Raw genomic sequence first — 24,274 nt, 5'->3', positions numbered from 1 at the left:
CATTGGAGGAGCTTGAAGGATCATGCAGCTGGGAGGGCCTTCTTCCTTCATAGTGGCTTTTTAGTTTGCGCTTTGTGATCTTTTGTCGTGTTGGCATGTTTGTCTCTTTTGGGTGTACTGGAGCTTGTTGCTCTTGAACTGTATGTGTTACCAGGTTTTCGCCCCATAGCGTTCGGGTCGACGACGACCGAAGTGCAGTGGGTTTCCTGGTAATGCTTGAACTCGCCTTACCTCTTTCCCTCCTCCTGACTCTGTTCTCGAAACTGGTTGTATTTCTGTTGTTTGCAATGGAAAGGGGTAATGCCCGGTTCAAAAAAAAATATAGAAGTCACGAGTTCGTAGATTGTCGGTTCTTATGTTTGATTTAGTTGTGGTTCTGCCTCTCCCGTGTTTATGATCCGCGGCATGTTGGTGCTGTTTGACAAGGCATTCTCGGTGATGTGCTGTCTTTGGTCATTGTGTTTTTCTGTTATCTAATCAGTTTGTAAGGGGAATTTTTTTGCACATTGCATTGTTTGACTATATGGTTTATTCTGTATAAAGTAGAGCGAAAGCTTGCCTCGTAAGATATGATTGATGCAGTTCCTCCACTGGCATGCTCTTTAGTTTGCGTGCATGTGTATTATTCTAAGCTAGCGGAATCTTCCGTCGACCCAGCTGCAAGCAAAGCGGAGTTGTGCCAGTCCAAGCAAAGAATCAATGGAGAGTGCCATGGACGTGTGGGCATTGAATTGGTACGTACTGGTACTATAAAAACACGACGAGCATAATCAGCTCTCCATCTTTCCTAATTTCTCCCACGCTCCAGCCGCTGCTTGCGGTTTCATGTTGTTGTCGGAGCAACATGAGGGTGCTGAAGGAATGTGGAGACTGCGTCTGCGCCGTGCCAACCTGCCCGCCCACGACTCAACACAGGTAGCTTCAAGACTTAAAATCCTTAATATAGAACGCTCTAGATATTGTCGTAAATCGTATTCAATTTGATCGTACTTTCTAATAGATAAAAGTATACTTTTCGTTACTCAATTCTTGGTGGAGTCCAAATTTAGTTCTTCAAATCTAAAACCAGACAATTTGCACCCATAACAATAAAAATCGGACAAGTTTAGTCCATCATCTTGGCTGACCCGGTATTACTGCTGACTCATTGTGGTTTTGACTGGTTTTTCATCCACGTGGCGGTATTTCGCTCCCCAACCTGGCCCTATCTCTTCTCCCTATTTCTGTTTGGGCATTTCATCAAACACACGATGCGTGCCTACCATCAGATGGTCCTGCTAGCTACCACATGCTGCCGTGGCCGCATCGTGGGCTGCCTACGTACTGGCCACTCGAAGCCGGCGCCGCCTTCTCACCGCTGGCAGCGTGCAACAGTGCCGCTCCAGCACTGGTAGCCCCGTGCACCTCGCCATGGCGCAGTTCCTTGCTGCCTGCCAACCTCCGTGCGCACCGCCGCTAGCCGCACCAGTACGAGCGACACGAGCGCGCCAGCCATGCAGGTGACTAAGCTGACGCCCGCGTCGTTCTGGAGCTCCCCTTCAGGAAACCAACGCTGTGACGCCCTCGATTCAATCGTACACTAATCATACACGCAAATGTGTACGATCAAGATCAAGGACTCACGGGAAGATATCACAACACAACTCTAGACACAAATTAAAATAATACAAGCTTTATATTACAAGCCAGGGGCCTCGAGGGCTCGAATACATAAGTTCGAAAACAAAAGAGTCAGCGGAAGCAACAATATCTGAGCACAGACATGAGTTAGACAAGTTTGCCTTAAGAAGGCTAGCACAAAACAACAACGATCGAAAAGGCAAGGCCTCCTGCCTGGGAGCCTCCTAACTACTCTTGGTCGTCGGCGTCCGTCACGTGGTAGTAGGCACCCTCGGGGTAGCAGCAGTCGTCAAAGGTGGCATCTGGCTCCTGGACTCCACCATCTGGTTGCAACAACCAGAAAGAAGAAAGAAGGGGGAAAAGGGGGAGCAAAGCAACCGTGAGTACTCATCCAAAGTACTCGCAAGCAAGGATCTACACTACATATGCAACATTATCAAAGGAAGGCTGTATATGTGGACTGGGCTGCAGAAATGCCAGAATAGGGAGAAGGGCTAGTCCTATCGAAGACTAGCATCTTCTGGAAACCACCCTCTTGCAGCAAACAGGAGGGAGTAGAGTAGCATAAAGTAAAGTAGCAGTGGTGTTATCAACCTCGGCCAGAGATCCTTTCTCGACTCCCTGCGAGAAAGCAATCCAGAGCCATACTATCCAGTTATCATCACAACCAAATCCTCATCACCATCCAGTTCTCATCACAAGTATCCAGTTCTAGTTGTATCGATCGGGATACAACTCCAAGTGTCCGTTACCGTAGGACAGGCTATCGATAGATGTTTTCTTCCCTGCAGGGGTGCACCAACTTACCCACCACGCTCGCTTAACTCCGGCCGGACACACTTTCCAGGGTCATGCCCGGCCTCGGCCAAACAATACGCCGCAACCCGACCTAGACTTAACAGAGAGGTCAACACGCCGGACTAAACCTATGCCCCCAGGGGTCATGGGCCATCTCCCCGGAAACTCCTGCACGTTGCGTACGCGGCCGGTGAGCAGACCTAGCTACCTCCTTCAACAAGGCAGGCGCTTGCGCAGTCCAACCCGGCGCGCGCCACTCAGTCGCTGACGTCTATTAAGCTTTGGCTGATGTATACGACGCAGAACGCCCATACTATGCCCACGTGATGGTTAGTGCTATCAGGCCAGAGGCCCATCGGATCAAATATCCAAATCGTAGTGGATTAGGAACGCGCGGTAACAAGCAGAGACTCACGAAAGAGGTGACCCCGTTGCCCCGTCTCGAGGACTTGCGGCAAGGGCTAAGAATGCCCGGCCATGCCTCGTAATTATCTCACGGGCACCTTCCAGGTCAACCCATCTCCACATCACTTTCCAAGTAACAGTTGTAAAGTCCAAGTATCCGTGTGTCCAAACATCAAGAGGAAAAACCCAAGGAATCACCCCCGGTGGGTTCCACTCAATGTAATCATCAAGGTGAACGTAGAGGAATCACCCTCGAGGTTCACACTTGAGGGGTTGCACGACAGAGCCGTATCGGAAGTGGTTAAGGAGGAAATCACCCTCGATGACCACGACCGAATAGCTACACTACAGGTTAACATCAGAAGTGCTGTAGAGGTCTCACCCTCGGCACTTGATAGTAACCCAGCAGTGTCGAGCAACTAAGGGGAAAGTGATGTGCGGTGCCGGGGCCTGGTCTTCAATCCCGTTGATCGGGTCTTCAATGATGAAGCAGGGGCAACAAGGACAAGGTGGGGGTCACTGATGGATCACTAACCAACCTATACTAAGCAGTTTAGGATAAGCGGTAAGGTACAACAGCAGATACAAAAGCAGGCTATGCATCAGAATAGGTGCAAACAATAACAGTAGCAAAATCTAATGCAAGCATGAGAGAATGGAATGGGCGATATCGGGATGATCAAAGGGGGGGCTTGCCTGGTTGCTCTGGCAAGGAGGGGGTCGTTGTCGACGACGTAGTCGATCACCGGGGCATCAGCGGCCTCGGGGTCTACCGGAGAGAAGAGGGGGAAGAAACAGTAAATACATAGCAAACAGAGGTAACACTAAGCATGACATGACGATACGTAGCGCTAAGCGTGCTCTAACGCGGTCCTAGACGTTATAGGTGAAGGGGGAAATCAACCGGGAAGGTGTTCCCGGTTTCGGACCTGTGTCAGACAGATGACCGGAGGGGGAAAGTTCCATGTTCAGCATGCTAGGGGCATGTGACAGATGAACGGACCGCGTATTCGGATTCGTTGGATTTTTCTGAGCAACTTTCATATAGAAAACATTTTCATCGGAGTTACGGTTTAAAAGTTACGGATTTTCAAAGTTTAAACCAATTTCTGAATTATTTTAAAAGCAGAAAAGGTTTATTGCATCAGTAGTGACGTCAGCATCGCGTCAGCTCTGCTGACCAGTCAAACTGACAGGTGGGACCCACCTGTCAGCCTCTCTGTCTAACAGAGGCTTAACTAAGCTAACAGGGTTAGTTAGGGGGCGTGGGCCCCAGCAGTCAGTGACTGGTTAGGTTAACTAATTAGTTTTATTTATAAAACCGGTTTAGTTAATCTAATTACGTGGTGGGGCCCGCACGTCAGTGTCACAGAGAAGCCCAGTCAGCATGTTGACTGGTCAAACCAGTCAACAGGGTCCCGTGGGGCCCAGCGTCAGTGACTCAGGTGATGGGGCCCACGCATCCATGTTGGTGGCTGCGCCGGGGAGGGCTCCGGCGACCAAGGCGACGGCGGCGCCTCGCCGGAGTTGGCCGGAGCCGCGCTACAGGGGGCCTCCGGACCTACGGCTTGGACCTAAGGGCGCGGCCCGGCACCGCGCACACGATGGTGACGATGACTGGCGTCGGGGACGACCGGAGCATCGCCGGCGACGGAAAAGGCGGCGACGACCTTCGGGCGTGTGATGGCGAAGGCGAAGCAGCGTGCTACGGAACGAAAGGAAGGGCTGGGGAGGATCCCCGTGGTGCGGCGAGTCCAACGGGCTTGAGCCCGTGACCAAAAGGTCACCGGAGTCTCGCCGGCGACGAGCTCCGCGGCGCTGCGTTCGGGCGCACGTGGGGAAGCAGCTAGGGGGCGCGCCAAGTAGGCAAGGAGAGGGAGAAGGTAGGAGAGCTCACCGAGCGGCACGCCGATGGCCCTTGGTAGGTTAGGAGCGCAGGGGAAGCCGGAATTCGAGGGATCTCGCCGGCGACGAGGGCGGAAGGGGACGAGCTCGTGCGACGTCAGCGATGCTTCCCAGCTCCACCTGGGGGCACCAGACGACGGAGTCGACCCCGGCGGAGCTTCACGACAAGACGGCGGAGCGAGGCGGTGGCTGTGGCCGCGGTGACGACGGAGAACGGCGGCGAGCGCGCTCGGGAGAGGCGGGCGAGCGAGACAGGGTGGGGGGAAAGAGCAGGTGGAGTGGGTGGTGCAAGTGGAGGCGGGGATCGAGGAGGCGAGGAGGCGCAAGCCTTATCCCCTCGCTCGGGCGATGCCGGCGAGGCGGGTCCGGCGGGGACGGGCGCGCTCTGCCTCGCCCGGTCGGAGGAACAGGAGGAGGGGGAGAGCGACAGGAAAGGGGGAGTGGGCCGGCTGGGATGGGCCGACGGCCAGTTGGGCCTGTCTCTGCGGCCTTAGGCCCAGAGGCAGGGGGGGCAGGAGGCTGTGGGTCGCCGAGGCCCAAGGGGAGGCCAGGGCTCTCCCACCCCCTCTTCTTTTCCTTTTTTTTAAAACAGCTTTTGCATTTCCTTTTCTTTTTCTTTTAGCCAATAAAGACTTTGCAAAAGATTATGCCATTGGACAAAATAATCTCAAAGAATTATTAGGCACTGCCCAAAAAAAAGATTGTGAGGCTTTTAGAAAATACTTTGCCATTTTCATAAATTAAAAAGGCATTTAATTTATTTCTTAGGCCACTGTTTGAAGTAGCTTAGGCCACTCAAACCTTTTTGCAAAAAGTTGGTTCACCACCAATATTAGTTGTGGATTATTCTGCACATGATGAACATTTTTGTTTTCATGTCTGAGCATTTTGAATTTCAGACAAAATTTGAATTTGAATTCAACTGGAATTTAAAAGAGAAAGGAGACAATTATGATCAGGAACATGTTTAGCAAAAAAATTAACTTAACCCCAGGGGTTACTGTAGCATCATTACACCGGGGTGTTACAACTCTCCTCCTCTAAAAGAAATTCTCGTCCCGAGAATTAAGAGGTAGAAGGGAAAAGATCGGGGTATTCAGCCCGGAGGTTATCTTCGCGTTCCCAAGTGGCTTCCTCTTTAGTATGATTCGACCATTGCACCTTGAGGAACTTAGTAACCTTCTGGCGGGTTCGACGTTCAGCTTCTTCAAGAATGCAGATCGGATGCTCCTTGTATGTGAGATCATCTTGAATTTCAATCAATTCCGGATCCACTTCACGTTCCGGATCCTTGAAGCATCGACGAAGTTGCGACACATGGAAGACGTCATGGACGTGAGAGAACTGAGGTGGCAACTCCAATTGATAAGCCACCAGTCCACGACGGGCGAGAATACGGAAGGGACCAATGTAGCGAGGAGCTAACTTTCCCTTGACTCCGAACCGATGAGTGCCTCTCAAAGGAGTGACACGCAGATAAGCTTGTTCACCAGGTTGATAAGTTGAACCCCAGTGTTTCCGGTCATAGTTGCTCTTCTGGCGGGATTGGGCCGCCTTGAGATTATCCCGGACAATGCGAACCTGCTCTTCAGCTTGTTGAATAATGTCCGGACCAATGAGTGCTCGTTCCCCAGTTTCTGACCAATTCAGAGGGGTTCGGCACTTACGTCCATAAAGCACTTCAAAGGGTGCCATCTTCAAGCTGGCTTGATAGCTGTTGTTATAAGAGAACTCCGCATAAGGGAGAGATTCTTCCCACTTCTTGCCGAAAGAAAAAAACACAAGCTCGAAGCATGTCTTCAAGAATTTGATTGGCTCGCTCGACTTGGCCTTGGGATTGGGGATGATAAGCAGTGCTCCAGGTAATATGAGTTCCCATTGCCTCTTGGAAACTATCCCAGAACTTAGAAGTGAAAATACTGCCGCGGTCTGAACTGATCTCCTTCGGAATGCCGTGGAGTGACACAATTCGGGAGATATACAAGGTTGCCAATTGACTAGCAGTGATAGTCTCCTTGACTGGCAGAAAGTGAGCAAACTTCGAGAATTGGTCGATGACGACAAAGATAGCATCGTTACCTTTCTGAGACTTGGGAAGGCCAGTGACGAAGTCCATTTGGATCTTATCCCACTTCCATTCAGGAATCGGAAGCGGTTGTAGAAGTCCAGCCGGTTTTTGATGTTCTGCTTTGACGCGACGACAAACGTCACATTCTTCAATATATCGAGCAATGTCTTGCTTCATCTTAGACCACCAGTACTTCTGACGGATGTCAAGATACATCTTGGTACTTCCCGGATGAATAGAGAGAGGGGTGTCATGCGCTTCTTTCATCACCTTCTCTGTCATAAGCTCGAACCGGGGTACGACAATGCGATCTCTGAAGTATAAGGTTCCATCTTCACCAAGTGAGAAATCTCTGGATTTCTCTAAGGCAAGATCCTTTTTCATCAGATCAACATGAGCATCTTTGGCTTGAGCAGACTTGATTGCTTTCAGAAGAGTTGGTTCCAAAACAAGGTTATTCAGAGAACCCTGTGGAATTAGTTGAAGGTTCAGCTTGCATAGCTCTTCATAAAGGCGGGGTTGAGCTTTGTAGACCTGGTAATTATTGCAATAAGACTTTCGGCTTAGGGCATCGGCCATTACATTAGCCTTGCCAGGTGTATAAGATATACCGCAGTTGTAGTCAGCAATAGCTTCCATCCATCGCTGCAGACGGAGGTTCAGATCTGGCTGAATAAACAGGTACTTCAGACTCTGATGATCAGTGAAGATCTCACAACAATTACCGAGAAGGTATTGTCGCCATAGCTTCAATGCAAAGATAACCGCTGCAAGCTCAAGGTCATGAACCGGGTAGTTTTCTTCGTGAGGACGCACTTGACGGGAGGCATAGGCAATCACCCTGCGTTCTTGCATTAGAACACAGCCTAATCCTTGACGTGAAGCGTCACAATAGATGACAAAGTCCTTGCGAGAATCAGGGGGAGCAAGCACTGGGGCAGAAGTCAGTTTATCCTTGAGTGCCTGGAAACCTTCCTGACATTTGTCTGTCCAATCGAACTTAACGCCTTTGTGAAGCAGATTAGTCAGTGGCTTGGCGATCTTGGAGAAGTTCTCGACAAAGCAGCGACAATAGCTGGCCAGTCCGAGAAAGCTTCTGACTTGCTTGACAGTCTTTGCAGGGGTCCAGTCAAGAATAGCCTGAACGCGCTCTGGGTTGACGGCAATACCATCCTTGGAGATAACATGACCAAGGTAGGTGACTTCGGGTAACCAGAATTCACACTTGGAATACTTGGCATAAAGTTGATGCTCTCGAAGCTTCTCCAGAACAAGACGAAGATGTTCAGCATGTTCTTCTTTATTCTTCGAATATACCAGTATATCATCCAGATAGACTACGACGAACTTGTCGAGGTAATCCATGAATATATAGTTCATCAGACGAGAGAATGTAGCTGGAGCATTGGTTAAACCGAATGACATGATGGTGTACTCGTAAGAACCATAACGAGTCACAAATGCGGTCTTTGGAATATCCTCTTCACGAACACGGATCTGGTGGTAACCCAACCTCAAGTCGAGTTTAGAGAATATCGATGAACCAGCCAGTTGATCATACAGATCATTGATCCGAGGAAGGGGATATTTGTTTTGAATTGTAGCTTGGTTGATAGGACGATAGTCTTGGACCAAACGGTTCGTACCGTCCTTCTTCTTGACGAAGAGAGAAGGTGCTCCCCAAGCAGAGGAACTTGGACGAATGAAACCCTTGTGAAGAGATTTGTCGATTTCCTCCTTAAGCTCAAGGAGTTCATGAGGTGGCATCTTGTAGGGTCGTTTTGCAATAGGAACGGTGCCTGGTTTCAAGTCGATGACGAACTCGACAGCCCGGGCAGGGGGTATTCCTGGAAGTTCTTCTGGAAATACGTCTTGGAAGTTGCGAACGACTGTAATCTTTTCAATTCCCTCAAGAGGTGCCGCGTTCAACGCATTCAAAGCATAAAGTCGTGCTTCAGCGTTTTGAACAAGCTGAGCATGGTAGGTTACAATCTCATCTGAAGGATGTAGGAGGTGAACGACCTTGGTAGCGCAAACGATAGAGGCAGTATGCGCTTTCAACCATTCCATTCCCAGAATGAGGTCAATATTGGAAGACTCCAGAATAATGGGAGAAACAAGGAATTCCAACCCTTCAATTTCAACAGGAACGTCGCGACCAATCATGGTAGTTTGACATCGGCCCGCAGGGGTGCGTACCACTATCGGAGTGTTCATGGGCTCGCATCGAATGTCATGTGCGTAAGCAAAATTTTCTGACATGAATGAATGTGATGCTCCTGAATCAAACAAAACAGAAGCTGGTACTGAATTAACAAGGAGAGTACCCATCACAGTGGCAGGCTGGTCTTGAGCTTCATTCAGATCAATATGATTAGCCTGACCACGACCATAAGGTCTGGCATTGTTGTTATGGGGCTGATTGTTACGGTCAGTTGAAGACAGAGCCAGCTGATTCTGATTCTGAGGGCATTTCCTGGAGCGGTGACCTGGAAGGCCACACTTGAAGCACAGACCATCATTGGGATTGGGAGCATAAGCTTGGGGCGGTACAGCCCGAAGGGGCTGCCTCTGCGGTTGAGGAGGCAGACGAGGTGCAACATAGGACTGTCTTGGTGCAGGTGCAGTTGGACGATACATGCTGTGGGGAATCCATATCCGACGCTTCTGCGCTGACGGGCCCGAAGATGGGCCAGCATCACGGCTACGCCTGAGGGATCCCTGGTGTTCCTGAAGACCAGTCTCAACCTGAATAGCCTTGTTCACCAAGGTGGCGAAGTCGGCAAAGTCATGAATGAGCAGTGCTAGCTTGATATCTGGGTGAAGTCCATCACGAAACTTTTCTTGCTTACGAGCATCAGTTGCAATGTCTTCTTCAGCATAACGCGACAAGTCCAGAAATTCCCGTTGATAAGCATCTACAGTCTTGTTGCCTTGGGTGAGGTTGCGGAACTCTCGCTTCTTCCTGTCCATGGTTCCCTGAGGAATGAAACGGGCACGGAAGGCAGCTTGGAAATCCGGACAAGTAATGACCGTTCCAGCAGGTAGGGTACGCCTGTGGCTGTCCCACCATTGAGCAGCAGGACCCTTCAGAAAGAAAGATGCGAAGGTGACATAGCTGGCAGGGGCAACACTAGCAGACTCCATTTCCTATGTGATGTCGCGGAGACAGTCATCAGCATCAAGGGGTTGAGTTGAGCTGCGGTAGATAGATGGGTTGAGGCGCAAGAAGTCCTGCAGAGTTACTCGGGTTGGATGTTGATTCATGTTCGGACGAGGAAACTGAGCCATCATTCCTTCCATGAACTGGCGAGTTAACTCAAATTGTTGCCTCATTCCAGTAAAGAATTCGGGCGGTGGTGGGTCGTTGGCACCACAGCCACGACCAGCGGGTCTAACCATCCTGCTAACATGTAACAGGGGTAGTTCAGCATTGAGCATTTGCAAAGATAAGGATCATTCATGATGAAAACATGCATAATGAAGGAGGTACGATGGATTCCACTCCGTAGTCAACACAACAGGGTGTGCACTACTCAAAAAGCTATTCTAAGGAATAACTATGGCTTCATCCAACTTCGGGGTGAATGTGGTCACGGGATCCTAATGTTAGTAAATTCATTTAACCCGAGTAGAAGAGAGTTCAGAGTCCCAGAGTATAGACGAGGAGTAAAAGATGCTAATACCACCCAATAGCAACGTGGGCCCGTAAGCCACACAGCCAATGTTAGTAAAAGTTTTCAGTGACTAGACTCAACTTCGGCCAAGGAGTTGGAAAGGGGGCTACCTACAGGCAGTCGGCTCTGATACCAACTTGTGACGCCCTCGATTCAATCGTACACTAATCATACACGCAAATGTGTACGATCAAGATCAAGGACTCACGGGAAGATATCACAACACAACTCTAGACACAAATTAAAATAATACAAGCTTTATATTACAAGCCAGGGGCCTCGAGGGCTCGAATACATAAGCTCGAAAACAAAAGAGTCAGCGGAAGCAACAATATCTGAGCACAGACATGAGTTAGACAAGTTTGCCTTAAGAAGGCTAGCACAAAACAACAACGATCGAAAAGGCAAGGCCTCCTGCCTGGGAGCCTCCTAACTACTCTTGGTCGTCGGCGTCCGTCACGTGGTAGTAGGCACCCTCGGGGTAGCAGCAGTCATCAAAGGTGGCATCTGGCTCCTGGACTCCACCATCTGGTTGCAACAACCAGAAAGAAGAAAGAAGGGGGAAAAGGGGGAGCAAAGCAACCGTGAGTACTCATCCAAAGTACTCGCAAGCAAGGATCTACACTACATATGCAACATTATCAAAGGAAGGCTGTATATGTGGACTGGGCTGCAGAAATGCCAGAATAGGGAGAAGGCCTAGTCCTATCGAAGACTAGCATCTTCTGGAAACCACCCTCTTGCAGCAAACAGGAGGGAGTAGAGTAGCATAAAGTAAAGTAGCAGTGGTGTTATCAACCTCGGCCAGAGATCCTTTCTCGACTCCCTGCGAGAAAGCAATCCCAGAGCCATACTATCCAGTTATCATCACAATCAAATCCTCATCACCATCCAGTTCTCATCACAAGTATCCAGTTCTAGTTGTATCGATCGGGATACAACTCCAAGTGTCCGTTACCGTAGGACAGGCTATCGATAGATGTTTTCTTCCCTGCAGGGGTGCACCAACTTACCCACCACGCTCGCTTAACTCCGGCCGGACACACTTTCCAGGGTCATGCCCGGCCTCGGCCAAACAATACGCCGCAACCCGACCTAGACTTAACAGAGAGGTCAGCACGCCGGACTAAACCTATGCCCCCAGGGGTCATGGGCCATCTCCCCGGAAACTCCTGCACGTTGCGTACGCGGCCGGTGAGCAGACCTAGCTACCTCCTTCAACAAGGCAGGCGCTTGCGCAGTCCAACCCGGCGCGCGCCACTCAGTCGCTGACGTCTATTAAGCTTTGGCTGATGTATACGATGCAGAACGCCCATACTATGCCCACGTGATGGTTAGTGCTATCAGGCCAGAGGCCCCTCGGATCAAATATCCAAATCGTAGTGGATTAGGAACGCACGGTAACAAGCAGAGACTCACAAAAGAGGTGACCCCGTTGCCCCGTCTCGAGGACTTGCGGCAAGGGCTAAGAATGCCCGGCCACGCCTCGTAATTATCTCACGGGCACCTTCCAGGTCAACCCGTCTCCACATCACTTTCCAAGTAACAGTTGTAAAGTCCAAGTATCCGTGTGTCCAAATATCAAGAGGAAAAACCCAAGGAATCACCCCCGGTGGGTTCCACTCAATGTAATCATCAAGGTGAACGTAGAGGAATCACCCTCGAGGTTCACACTTGAGGGGTTGCACGACAGAGCCGTATCGGAAGTGGTTAAGGAGGAAATCACCCTCGATGACCACGACCGAATAGCTACACTACAGGTTAACATCAGAAGTGCTGTAGAGGTCTCACCCTCGGCACTTGATAGTAACCCAGCAGTGTCGAGCAACTAAGGGGAAAGTGATGTGCGGTGCCGGGGCCTGGTCTTCAATCCCGTTGATCGGGTCTTCAATGATGAAGCAGGGGCAACAAGGACAAGGTGGGGGTCACTAATGGATCACTAACCAACCTATACTAAGCAGTTTAGGATAAGCGGTAAGGTACAACAGCAGATACAAAAGCAGGCTATGCATCAGAATAGGTGCAAACAATAACAGTAGCAAAATCTAATGCAAGCATGAGAGAATGGAATGGGCGATATCGGGATGATCAAAGGGGGGGCTTGCCTGGTTGCTCTGGCAAGGAGGGGGTCGTTGTCGACGACGTAGTCGATCACCGGGGCATCAGCGGCCTCGGGGTCTACCGGAGAGAAGAGGGGGAAGAAACAGTAAATACATAGCAAACAGAGGTAACACTAAGCATGACATGACGATACGTAGCGCTAAGCGTGCTCTAACGCGGTCCTAGACGTTATAGGTGAAGGGGGAAATCAACCGGGAAGGTGTTCCCGGTTCCGGACCTGTGTCAGACAGATGACCGGAGGGGGAAAGTTCCATGTTCAGCATGCTAGGGGCATGTGACAGATGAACGGACCGCGTATTCGGATTCGTTGGATTTTTCTGAGCAACTTTCATATAGAAAACATTTTCATCGGAGTTACGGTTTAAAAGTTACGGATTTTCAAAGTTTAAACCAATTTCTGAATTATTTTAAAAGCAGAAAAGGTTTATTGCGTCAGTAGTGACGTCAGCATCGCGTCAGCTCTGCTGACCAGTCAAACTGACAGGTGGGACCCACCTGTCAGCCTCTCTGTCTAACAGAGGCTTAACTAAGCTAACAGGGTTAGTTAGGGGCGTGGGCCCCAGCAGTCAGTGACTGGTTAGGTTAACTAATTAGTTTTATTTATAAAACCGGTTTAGTTAATCTAATTACGTGGTGGGGCCCGCACGTCAGTGTCACACAGAAGCCCAGTCAGCATGTTGACTGGTCAAACCAGTCAACAGGGTCCCGTGGGGCCCAGCGTCAGTGACTCAGGTGATGGGGCCCACGCATCCATGTTGGTGGCTGCGCCGGGGAGGGCTCCGGCGACCAAGGCGAGGGCGGCGCCTCGCCGGAGTTGGTCGGAGCCGCGCTACAGGGGGCCTCCGGACCTACGGCTTGGACCTAAGGGCGCGGCCCGGCACCGCGCATACGATGGTGACGATGACTGGCGTCGGGGACGACCGGAGCATCACCGGCGACGGAAAAGGCGGCGACGACCTTCGGGCGTGTGATGGCGAAAGCGAAGCAGCGTGCTACGGAACGAAAGGAAGGGCTGGGGAGGATCCCCGTGGTGCGGCGAGTCCAACGGGCTTGAGCCCGTGACCAGAAGGTCACCGGAGTCTCGCCGGCGACGAGCTCCGCGGCGCTGCGTTCGGGCGCACCTGGGGAAGCAGCTAGGGGGCGCGCCAAGTAGGCAAGGAGAGGAAGAAGGTAGGAGAGCTCACCGAGCGGCACGCCGATGGCCCTTGGTAGTTTAGGAGCGCAGGGGAAGCCGGAATTCGAGGGATCTCGCCAGCGACAAGGGCAGAAGGGGACGAGCTCGTGCGACGTCAGCGGTGCTTCCCAGCTCCACCTGGGGGCACCAGACGACGGAGTCGACCCCGGCGGAGCTTCACGACAAGACGGCGGAGCGAGGCGGTGGCTGTGGCCGCGGTGACGACGGAGAACGGCGGCGAGCGCGCTCGGGAGAGGCGGGCGAGCGAGACAGGGTGGGGGAAAGAGCAGGTGGAGAGAACTCGAGAGGGGATCTGGTGGGGAGAGGCAGAGGCAGAGAGGGCGAGGGGAACCTAGGAGTGGGTGGAGGTAGGTGGGGGAGGTCTCGAGGAGCCGGAGGAGGAGGCTCTTATCCACCCGCGGCGTTGCCGGCGAGGTGGTCGGGCGGCGACGAGCCCCTGTAGCGGCGCGCATCGGGGGAACAGGAGGGAGGGGAGAGCGACCGGGGAGGTTGGGCCGGCTGGGCTGGTTGGGGGCCAAGGGGGGGCAGGGGGCTGTGGGTCGCCGAGGCCCAAGGGGAGGCCAGGGCTCTCCCACCCCCTCTTCTTTTCCTTTTTTTTTAAACAGCTTTTGCATTTTCTTTTCTTTTTCTTTTAGCCAATAAAGACTTTGCAAAAGATTATGCCATTGGACAAAATAATCTCAAAGAATTATTAGGCACCGCCAAAAAAGATTGTGAGGCTTTAGAAATAGTTTGCCATTTTCATAAATTAAAAAGGCATTTAACTTATTTCTTAGGCCACTGTTTGATGTAGCTTAGGCCACTCAAACCTTTTTGCAAAAATGTTGGTTCACCACCAATATTAGTTGTGGATTATTTGGCACATGATGAACATTTTTGTGTTCATGACTGAGCATTTTGAATTTCACTCATAACATTAAATTGAATTCAACTGGAATTTAAAAGAGAAAGGAGACAATTATGATCGAACACTTGTTTAGCAAAAAGAATAACTTAACCCCAGGGGTTATTGTAGCATCATTACATCGGGGTGTTACAAACGCCGCCTAGGTACGCATCGAGCTCGACGGTGGTCTAGCTGCTTCCGACAAGCAGCCACACGTTACTTTGCCGCCGGTGGTGCTTTCCCTCGAGCTCGCAACGCTCGCGTCCGGGGCCACATTGGTGCGCACGTGCTGTGGCAAGGGCAAGGCCGAGGTGTCGAGGTGAAGGTGGCTTCTATTGATAGGTTGGTGCACCTCACCTCGATGCCTCCTTGAGCACCCGAGCACGAGCTCCGGCACGTTGCTCAGGAGGCTTCTATGGCTGATTTGGGTGCACGTGCAATGGCGGCATGGCTCAGAGCAACTCTAACAGATCCCGCATCCCGCCGACCCGTAAAACGTCTTTGTAGTTCGCGCAAAAAACCGCTTTTGCGGGCCAGCATGGGCTCGCACAGATGCAGACCCCGCATAATGGACCCGTAAAAAGTATATTCGCGGAATATACTATTATTACGGGTCGACTTCTGCGGGTTCTGATCTGGCGCAGCTCCTCCCGGCCCGTAAAACTTAGATTTGCAACTTAAATTGATCTAGCATAATGCTTTTCTTTGCCTTTGCAACAACATTAGATACAAAAGATATCACCAAATCTTGGCTAGAATAGCAAAACCAAAGAAAACAAGAACCACAAGTATGCATTTCAGAAGATTTCCAACTTCCATAACTGCTCCCACTAGTTGAAGCAATATCTTCTCCATGCACTCATTGTTGATCTGCGGATTCTTGATCTTGCTTTCTTCATTCTTCATCTTTGGTTCCAAAGAAGTAGACGTTGCTTCCCCTCTAGTTGCACATGCAGCCGCATCATTGCCTTTGATTGTACTAAGGAGTGCACTAACATCTATTAAGTTTATTTCTATCAACAAATCAATGTATTGGCCTTTCCAAAACCAAAATGAGCATCCATCGTCCTACACAAAAGAATGAGCAATCTCGAAGTGAGCTATCACAATTGAACTAAAGAATGAGCTATGGAACGAGCTACCGCAAGTGCACGTACCCCGTCGTTTTCGCATTTATAGAACACCCATCCGGGGTGCTTCGGCGTGCCCGAAGTGAGCCGCAACACTTGGCGCGGGCAGTCGTCGCACTCTATGAACGGCATCGGCAGGCCACAAAAACGCTGCGCGAGCGCCAAGTCCGGTGGACGGCCGGACGAGTCCATGCCCGCAAACCTTCGGCGCGGCGGGCGGACGAACCGGTGCCTGCATGCGGCGATGCGCCCGTGCCTGGGCTGCGGGAGTGGCTCCCCGACCACTCCATCGCCTGGGATAGTAACCGGCGGCTTGCAAAAGCCAAATCCGGCGGCCCGCGATGAAGTGCCGCAGATCTGCAAATCTGGCGGCCCGCCAACGCAGGGGGGAAGGGAGGGGAGGCCTCGTGCGCGTGGCGGTCTTCCGGCGTGCTCCTGCTGGCTTCTGTCGCCGGAATCTTTGGCGGCGGCCGGCGGCGACACGTGGGGGGAGAGGAGAGGTGTTTAGTGGGTGTAAGCACGGGATGAAATGTCTCCCCCACAAACCGCTTCCGCTTATATGCAAGGCACCGCAGCCGCGATGGGAAAACACGTGTTTTCCCGGGTTGGGGTCGAGATTTTGCCACGCCCCGTAAAATTTTGTGCGGGCTGGGGCGGGATGCGGGGTCTGATCAGGCTGGTTTTTTCGCCCCAACTCGTATTTTGACTGTTATTTAAATGGTCGGGGCGGGATGCGGGGTCTGCTAGAGTTGCTCTCAGGCTGCTGTATGCGGCCGGCCCGCCCTTCCACCGCCGTATCCATGCCGCGCAGGCCAGCTTTCCAACTATCGCCGCGGCCCCCGCGAGTTGCTACTGGCCGCCAGCCATGGGATCTTGGAAGGCTGCTGCTGGACGTGGGGGTTGAGCACCATGACAGGCGGGATGGACGAGATGACAAGCACCTAGGCATCGGCTGCCTACGAAGTGTTCGATGAAATCCCCGACTCCAGTAAGATGAAGATGATGAGGTGGATGTTGTGTTAGTCTTACGAGTCAAAACCGGGTTGACTCAGCAGGGAAACAACCTGAAGGACTCGGTGAAGGACTAGTAAACCCTGTTTTAAAAGTTATAAGGTGCGAGTTATCTAGTATCAAAGTTTAAGGGCTAAATTTGGACTCCACCAAAAGTTGAAGGATAAACAATATACGTTTCTCTTTTTTAAGGGGGATTATCCAATTTAACCGTATGTTTCCACAGAGCACTTATTTACTGTTGTAAATGTTATTAGCATCTTATCTTTTTTTAGAAAAGGAGGATGACCCCGGTCTCTGCATCTGGGCGATGCATACGGTCACTTTATTAATTATTCTCATAAGACCTTGCAAAATCAATACAATAGTAAGACTAAAGCCGCCGTCTAAGCAACAAACTGTCGCTACACCTATCCAGTTGATGAAGCGGCGCTGATAGCCTGGGCCTAATACCAAACAGACATCGCAGCCAAGCCTAACATCTAAGATTGAGACCCCAACCTAGCCACTTGCTGGGTCTGGGGCACACACTGGTCCGGCGTGCTCTCAGAGGCTGCCGCCGCCAACTGCCACCGCTCCATCTTCAGAACTGTACTGATGCATAAACCTTGCTCGGTCCAGCTATCGTCGACGCCACCACAGCACCCAACGACACCTCCTCCCTGCGCGCAAACAACTGAACACGTCGTGGCCGCCACTGATACACCTCAGTGTCATGCTGCCAAGTATCACCAGCCGACACAGCTTGAAGTCCTTGGAGGATCTGCCGTGCGTAGCACCTGCAGACCAGGCATGACCAAGCGTAGCACCTGTCGCTCAGGCATGACTTGACATCTCCATCGAAGCTCCGTGCAAGACGAAGCCGCTCCACCTTCTGCCTCTGACTTCCAGTGCTGTTCCACAAACGATGCTCCCAAGAGAGAAGCGACACCGCAGTGCCGCCATCGTCCGATCTAGAACACCAGATCCTAGGGTTTCCTCCGGAGCAGCACGAGTGGGTCGACAATAGTTACACGACGATGCCTTCATCAAGGTAACGGCATAGAACGCCGCCATCGCCTACCGTCGGCTCGGTTTTCACCAGCAACCATGTCTCCCCAACTCGCAGCCGGGACTAGATGATGGATCTCAAGATCCGATCACCAAGCTTCTGGCCGGCCACCGCTGACGAAGAAGATGACCACCACCACTGGCTACACCGGCCAGAACAGATCTGCCATGGGTGCCGCGAAGCAGTCCACCAGGCCCTCGACGCCGCCGCCGATCTAAAACCAGATGACATGCCGCCGAAGACCGCATCGCGCCGCCGCCCGATCCAGGCCAGCCGCCGCAGCAGCTGCCCTTGGCCCGAGGCAGGGCCGACCGCCGCCGCCGTCGAAGCCAACACCGTCACTTCTAAATCGGCCGCACCTCCACGCATGTTGGGGTCCCGCCACCCCTGAGATGCGGGAGGGAGGAAGAGCCCCCTAAGACAACCATCCTTCTCTAAATAGCCCAGATGTATGCACATTATGGCTATGGCAGGACGCTCCATGCTTACACGTGAGTGGGATGCAAAGAAATGACATCAACTTTTTTCTTTTTGCGGGGACATCAACTTAAATGGAACTGCCACTATATTAGGAACAGAGGGTGCATTTTTAAACTTTAACGGGACAATTGCCCCTGCTTACAGTAACAACAGCATAAACAACTAAATCAGGGACAATTAATATGGATCGAAGGGAGTAGGAGATCTTAGCAATTTTTGTGTGCAGTTCACATGATTACTTACTTGATAAGAATTTATAGTCTACCAAAGAAAAATACTATTTAGGAGAAAGATCAGAGAAGTGAAAAAAAAATCATGTTATTGGTTGTCGTGCGCGCCACACAACGCCTAGCAGCCATCGCTCCAGATGCGAGTCATCTGACCAAAGCCTGATGCATATCGCTAGATCCTACTGATCCAGCAAATCACATCGCCGCCAAACCATGCGATCCCGCTCCACTGCTGCATCCGCGCGAAGACCACCACACCAACAAGACATCGACCACAGCGGCGCTAGCAGATGCATGGTGGGAGACCATAGACCGTCAACACGGTCATCAGAAGGCCAGCCATAAGCCCATAACACGACGTGGACATCACCGCTGTCACTCCACACCGTCGTGTACCAACTTGCGACATGCACACTCCACACCGTCGTGAACCAACTTGCGACAGGCACCACGTCCCTAGGGCCATTTCCCCGGCATCCTCTATGTGAATTAATGACGCCCAGAATGATGTGGGCCGGTAACGGCATCTCCAATGCCGACCCATAAATCGTCCACATACGTCCGGACCACGTTGTCCAGACCTGTTTTGCCGTCCGACAAGGGTCTGTATCATTTATGTTAGCGAACGTGTGTTAGTCGTGTGTTAGTGGGCCTTGTATATGGCTAGTTTTCAGGCCTTGCGTTGAGTTTTTTCTGTTGAGCCGTGTATGTATATAAACTGTGTAACCTCCACATAATGAGACACGAGTTGCACAACCTCTCTCTCTACTCGCGAGGGAGTAACTGCCTGGCCACCAGCATAGCCAAGGTCACCAGATCAAAAGGACAACTGTCACATCATTGGGAGTCATGGGTTGGTAGGCGAGAGCAGCGATAGGCAGCTGCTGCGCGCCGACACACACAATGACCAATCGACTGTGCGTCATGGTGTGGAGGTGCGCGCTTTAGGTGCGAGCTCGAGCAAGAACGGATCCTGGCCTGGCGACAGAGGTGGGCAACAGGATGGAGGTCGTTGGTGTTGCCTCAAGCTACTTCCTGTCGTCTCATATGGTGCTGTTGTGGGTAGGACCGTATGAGGAGGCTGAGTCGCCCGCCCCTACGAGATTATAGGATCAGGTGCTTCCATAAATTGTTTAACATAACAGGAACACAAGATCAAAAGCTACCACTTATGCATTGTCTAACATTAAGAGATAATCCATTGCATAATATGCTTATTCATCTCACTACCGGAATTTCGCCTAATCCCGACGGTCTGTCATATGCCGAGGGACCCCATCGGCTTATATGGAGGTATGCCGACGGCCTAGGGCAAGCCGTCCGCATACTTCCACATATGTCGACGGTGACCGTCGGCATAGTTATGTCATCGGCATAGTGGGACATATGCCTACAGCGGCCGTCGGCATAAACGTGGGCCCGGCAACCCGGTGGGGACGAGCGTTTGATGCCGTCATAGCTATGCCGACGACACTAATGGAGGTCGTCGGCATAGATAGGCTTGGTCCACGTCCTCGATTCGCGGCACGTGCCACGTCATCGATCCGAGGAGTGTCGGTTGGGCACACCTCATCGATCCGGGGCATAGCTATTTGATTAACTTAAATGGCATATCTGTGTATTGTCTGTTTTTTTAGTTTTTATCTCTTTCTAAATTAAAATTTCATTAACTTATCTAGACATAAGCATTCATAAATTATATATTGATTTGGTGTAGAATTTACCATAGATTATGAATATGTAGTTTGTATTTTTTTCGAGTATGTTAGTAATGTGACCTCATGTTTTTTGTATATAGGTCCCCATACTTTATTAAAATCACAAAAAATTGATAATTACATCTATTTTGACAAGTTTTATATGTTTTTTTAATAAGAATCTTGAAAGTGCTAGATCCACCGGTCAACGGTGCCAGGGTTAGTCATGAGGAGCCTATCACAACCAGGTGAAAAGGTCCATCGGTCAAACCCCGTCTGGTGAAAGTCAAAGGGCTAGATCCGCCGGTCAACTGTGCTAGGGTTAGACAGAACGGGGTACTTGGGGGGTAGCTGGGCCGTCGATATACCTTAGTGCCAGGCTGCACCAGTTGTCGACACATGGCAGAACTATGCCGACGGTCTGGCCGTCAGCATAGATATAAAACTATGCCGACGGATTGGCCGTCGGCATAGCTGTGCCACGTGTCGCCCTTTCATTGATCAGAACATGACGAGGCGCCGTTAGCCGCCGTCATACGTAGAAGTTTGCCGATGGTTGTATGAAGGGCGTCGGCATAGGCCTCTATGCCTACGGCTTTTCTACGCCGATGGCCCTGCCCAGCTACACCGACGTACAAGTTGCCGACGACCCTATGCCCACGGTTGCCGTCAGCATAGGCCTATTCCGACGGGGTTTGTGCCTATGCCGACGACTGCGGGCTGTCGGCATAGAATGTCATTCCGGTAGTATCTTCTTTAAATGGCATGCGTGGGGTAAGATATGCATATATTGAGTAGATCAACTTTTGTTCCATGCGATATCTAGCCCTTTTTTTTTAATGAAAGGGTCTCCCCCGCTCAACTTTTTAAAACATGGTATAATCGAAGTCGCTCACATACACGAGCATACACCCTCTATATCCCTATGAGCACGTCCGAGAGACTGAGCCGGCACATCATCTTGAGATTAACGAGGTCGCCACAGACGCCTTAGTAGTCGACGGGAACATCTCCTCCGTTTTATATATGAAGCAAAAATAAAACAACAGAGTTCTCAGGCCAGGCCTTTTGCTTTTAGCCTTTTAGAAACCAATGTTAAATGATAGTATTACCTTCGTTCCAAAATGTAGGACGTTTTGGTAGGCTTAAATATCCTACTAAACTGTCCTATATTTTGAATGGAGGTAGTATCACTTTCCAGCCCAATGCTTGACGCAAAGTTTGTCGCCCTCAAACACTTACGCGCTGACGTTTGCTCTATATATATTCCTTTTCGTCCTTTCTAACTTTTGTTTCGTAAAACGTATCAGCTCAGTGGAGCATGTCCAGCAACTCTGGAAGGAGTGGGAGATCCAGTTGCTCGTGCTAGCGAGCTTCTCCCTTCAAGTCATGCTCCTCTTCTCTGCAGCGTTCCGGAAGCGCCACAGCTCCCGCGTGCTGAGCGCGCTGTTGTGGCTGTCATACCTATCGGCAGACTCCATCGCGGTCTTCGTCCTCGGACGCCTCGCCGCCCACACTAGTGACCCACAGCACCAGCTTGTGCTATTTTGGGCGCCCTTCCTGCTGCTCCACCTTGGCGGACAGGACACCATCACCGCCTTCTCCATGGAGGACTGCATGCTGTGGAAGCGCCACCTGCTGAACTTCACCATCCAGGTGGCACTGGCCATTTACATCGTCCGCAAGCAGTGGCACGGAGGCAGTCAGCTTGTAGCTCCCATGGTACTAATGTTCATCTCTGGAACTATTAAATATGCTGAGAGAATTAGGGCACTCAGGAGAGCAGGCTCAAGGAGCAGCAGCTTCAATGCCGGTGGGAGGCATCTTGCCTCCGGCTTGAGCAGATATTATGATGGCCTGCTATCAATAATTTCTGAGAAGAAAGAGGAAAATTTCGAACATGTGATGGATGTGACCTGCGGGGGCTTCTTTATGAAGTTTGATTTTTTGATGGACGTAAATCCTCCATTTAGCGGAATTGATTTACAGGATTTAAGGATTGCAATTGCAGAAAGGATTCACAGGTTTGACGATGGAGCTAGTGATCTAGTGTACAAGATTGTTGAGATTCAACTCTCACTGGTACATGACTACTTGTACACCAAGTTTGGACGGGTCACTGGTGTGTTACATCGACTCATCACACTTGTCCTAACCTCTACGGCTCTCGTTTTGTTTTTGGAAGCCAGGGTTGATCATCAATTGCAGGGACTAGTCAACTACAGTAGAGCTGATGTTACCATATCTTACATATTGCTTGTGGGCGCTGTCACAATGGAGATATCCTCTACCTTCATGTGGTCCCTGTTATCATATTGGCCATACATGCCAATTGCATATTGGCGGACATTTGATTATGACAAAATCTTCCATTGTGTACCCAAGGGTCTCCATCCAGGAAGCAGAATGGAGTGGTCGGGGAAGATGAAACAGTATAACATGCTTGATGGATGCATCCAGGAGATACAAGCTGGCCGACTGGAACGGATGATGGGCAGTATCGGCATCAAGCGGGATTACACAACACATGTCGTCATATCTCCTGAGGTAAAGAAGGTGCTACTTGTAAAACTGCTTGAGATAAAAACCAATGCACCTGGTGGTGGGGGATTGTCCTCCAGCAGCTTCCGTGGCCAATGGTCTCAATGGTGGGCTGCGCTCCAGACCAAAGATTATCTTGGTGCAGGTCAACAATCTGAAAGTGCAGCTCAACGGGCACTTCAGTTAAGCAACATCCAAGGTTTGGCTTTTGTGTCAAGTGTCTATCTTTGGCACATGGTGACTGATATATGCTTAGTGGCCGATAAGACTGCCAGTGCCTCCGAATTCAGAAGTTTTAGCCAAGCATTGTCCAATTACATGATGTATCTTGTCGCCAAGCGTAATGTGATGCTCGATAGCTGTGCCTATCATGTGCTTCATAAAAGTCGACATAGTTTGTTGTGCACTCGTCCTGCTATCGTTGCTGATCGGAGTGCGTTCCTCCAGAAAGTCTATGACGGTGTCTACCATGGTTCCCGTGCACTTGACCAAGCTCGTGAGGTCTCCTTGGAATTGCTTAGGCCCGAAGGAGCAGCTTATCGGTGGGAGCTGATTGCAACGGTATGGGTGGATATGCTATGCTACATTGCTCGTAATTGTGGGGCTGAATTCCACGCCAAACATCTAATCACTGGCGGGGAGTTCGTTAGTCATATCAAAATTGTTCTGGTTGTTCTAGGCTTTTCCTTCCATGAGTATGAAGAGGTCGAGCTAGCCTGACATACATTTCTTTCCTTACTTTGGAAGCTTAACTGTTACTGTTATGCCACGTGAGGGCCAGTATGGTTGTAATTTATTAGAAAAACTCCATTAATATATTGATTGTATATTTTGGAACTTATTAATAAAATGGTACTAGTAAGTTGTCTATGTGTTGGTACGAAAGATAGCTTTTCCTTTGTTTCGATTCCTGCTCTGATCCGAAGTCAATTCTCCTATGGCACGTGTTTCTCTGATGACAATGAGTCGAACAATTTTAAATTATTTTTGTTTTGGTAAGGTATAAGAGCAGCAGGTAAAGATAACATTCTGTAGAAAATTTGCAGTCTAAATCAGTAGCAGTTTAACAGTCTGTAGTCTAAGTTTCCAAGCTTGTCTACTAAAGAAATTGTATCAACTTAATAATTAGTCATGCATAAGTGTTTGACATCAAAAACATATAGAAGTGCAGACTCGAGATTGACAATTAGGATGCATGCTCTGAACATACAGAAGTTCTACAGAGCAGTAGCAATGGCATCACAGTTGAGTTGCCAAACCAAAACAAAGCCATGTATGTATGTATGTATGTATGTATGTATGTATGTAACAAAATCAGCCAAACTGAATATGCATCATCAGCTGATTAAAAGCAGTGGATAATAGTATATTTCATCAACTGATATGGGCAGCTAGCCAAGTTTCCCAATGGGAAGAGCTCACAAGAGCAGACAAAGAAATGGATATTTTAAACTAGACT

General features: G+C 50.4%; 1 protein-coding gene across 1 annotated transcript; it reads left to right on the top strand.

Annotated features, from left to right (window-relative positions):
• Positions 1-805: 805 nt before the first annotated feature.
• Positions 806-23,535, top strand: LOC119280167. Its single transcript, XM_037561117.1, has 2 exons — positions 806-915; positions 21,585-23,535. Exons 1-2 carry the CDS (start codon positions 845-847, stop codon positions 23,533-23,535), a joined length of 2,022 nt encoding a protein of 673 aa, XP_037417014.1. The 5' UTR covers positions 806-844.
• Positions 23,536-24,274: the final 739 nt, after the last annotated feature.

Source organism: Triticum dicoccoides, chromosome 3B (genome assembly GCF_002162155.2).
Source record: "Triticum dicoccoides isolate Atlit2015 ecotype Zavitan chromosome 3B, WEW_v2.0, whole genome shotgun sequence".
Taxonomy (NCBI): domain Eukaryota; kingdom Viridiplantae; phylum Streptophyta; class Magnoliopsida; order Poales; family Poaceae; genus Triticum; species Triticum dicoccoides.
The sequence above is the reverse complement of the archived record's forward strand: the minus strand, read 5'-3'. Positions and strand labels throughout refer to the sequence as shown.

Excerpts from the sequence above, each read along its gene's own strand:
- LOC119280167 (XM_037561117.1), top strand. The coding sequence starts at position 845 with ATGAGGGTGCTGAAGGAATGTGGAGACTGCGTCTGCGCCGTGCCAACC. Across the intron at positions 916-21,584 it reads CCGCCCACGACTCAACACAG|CTCAGTGGAGCATGTCCAGC; the intron begins GTAGCTTCAAGA and ends AAAACGTATCAG.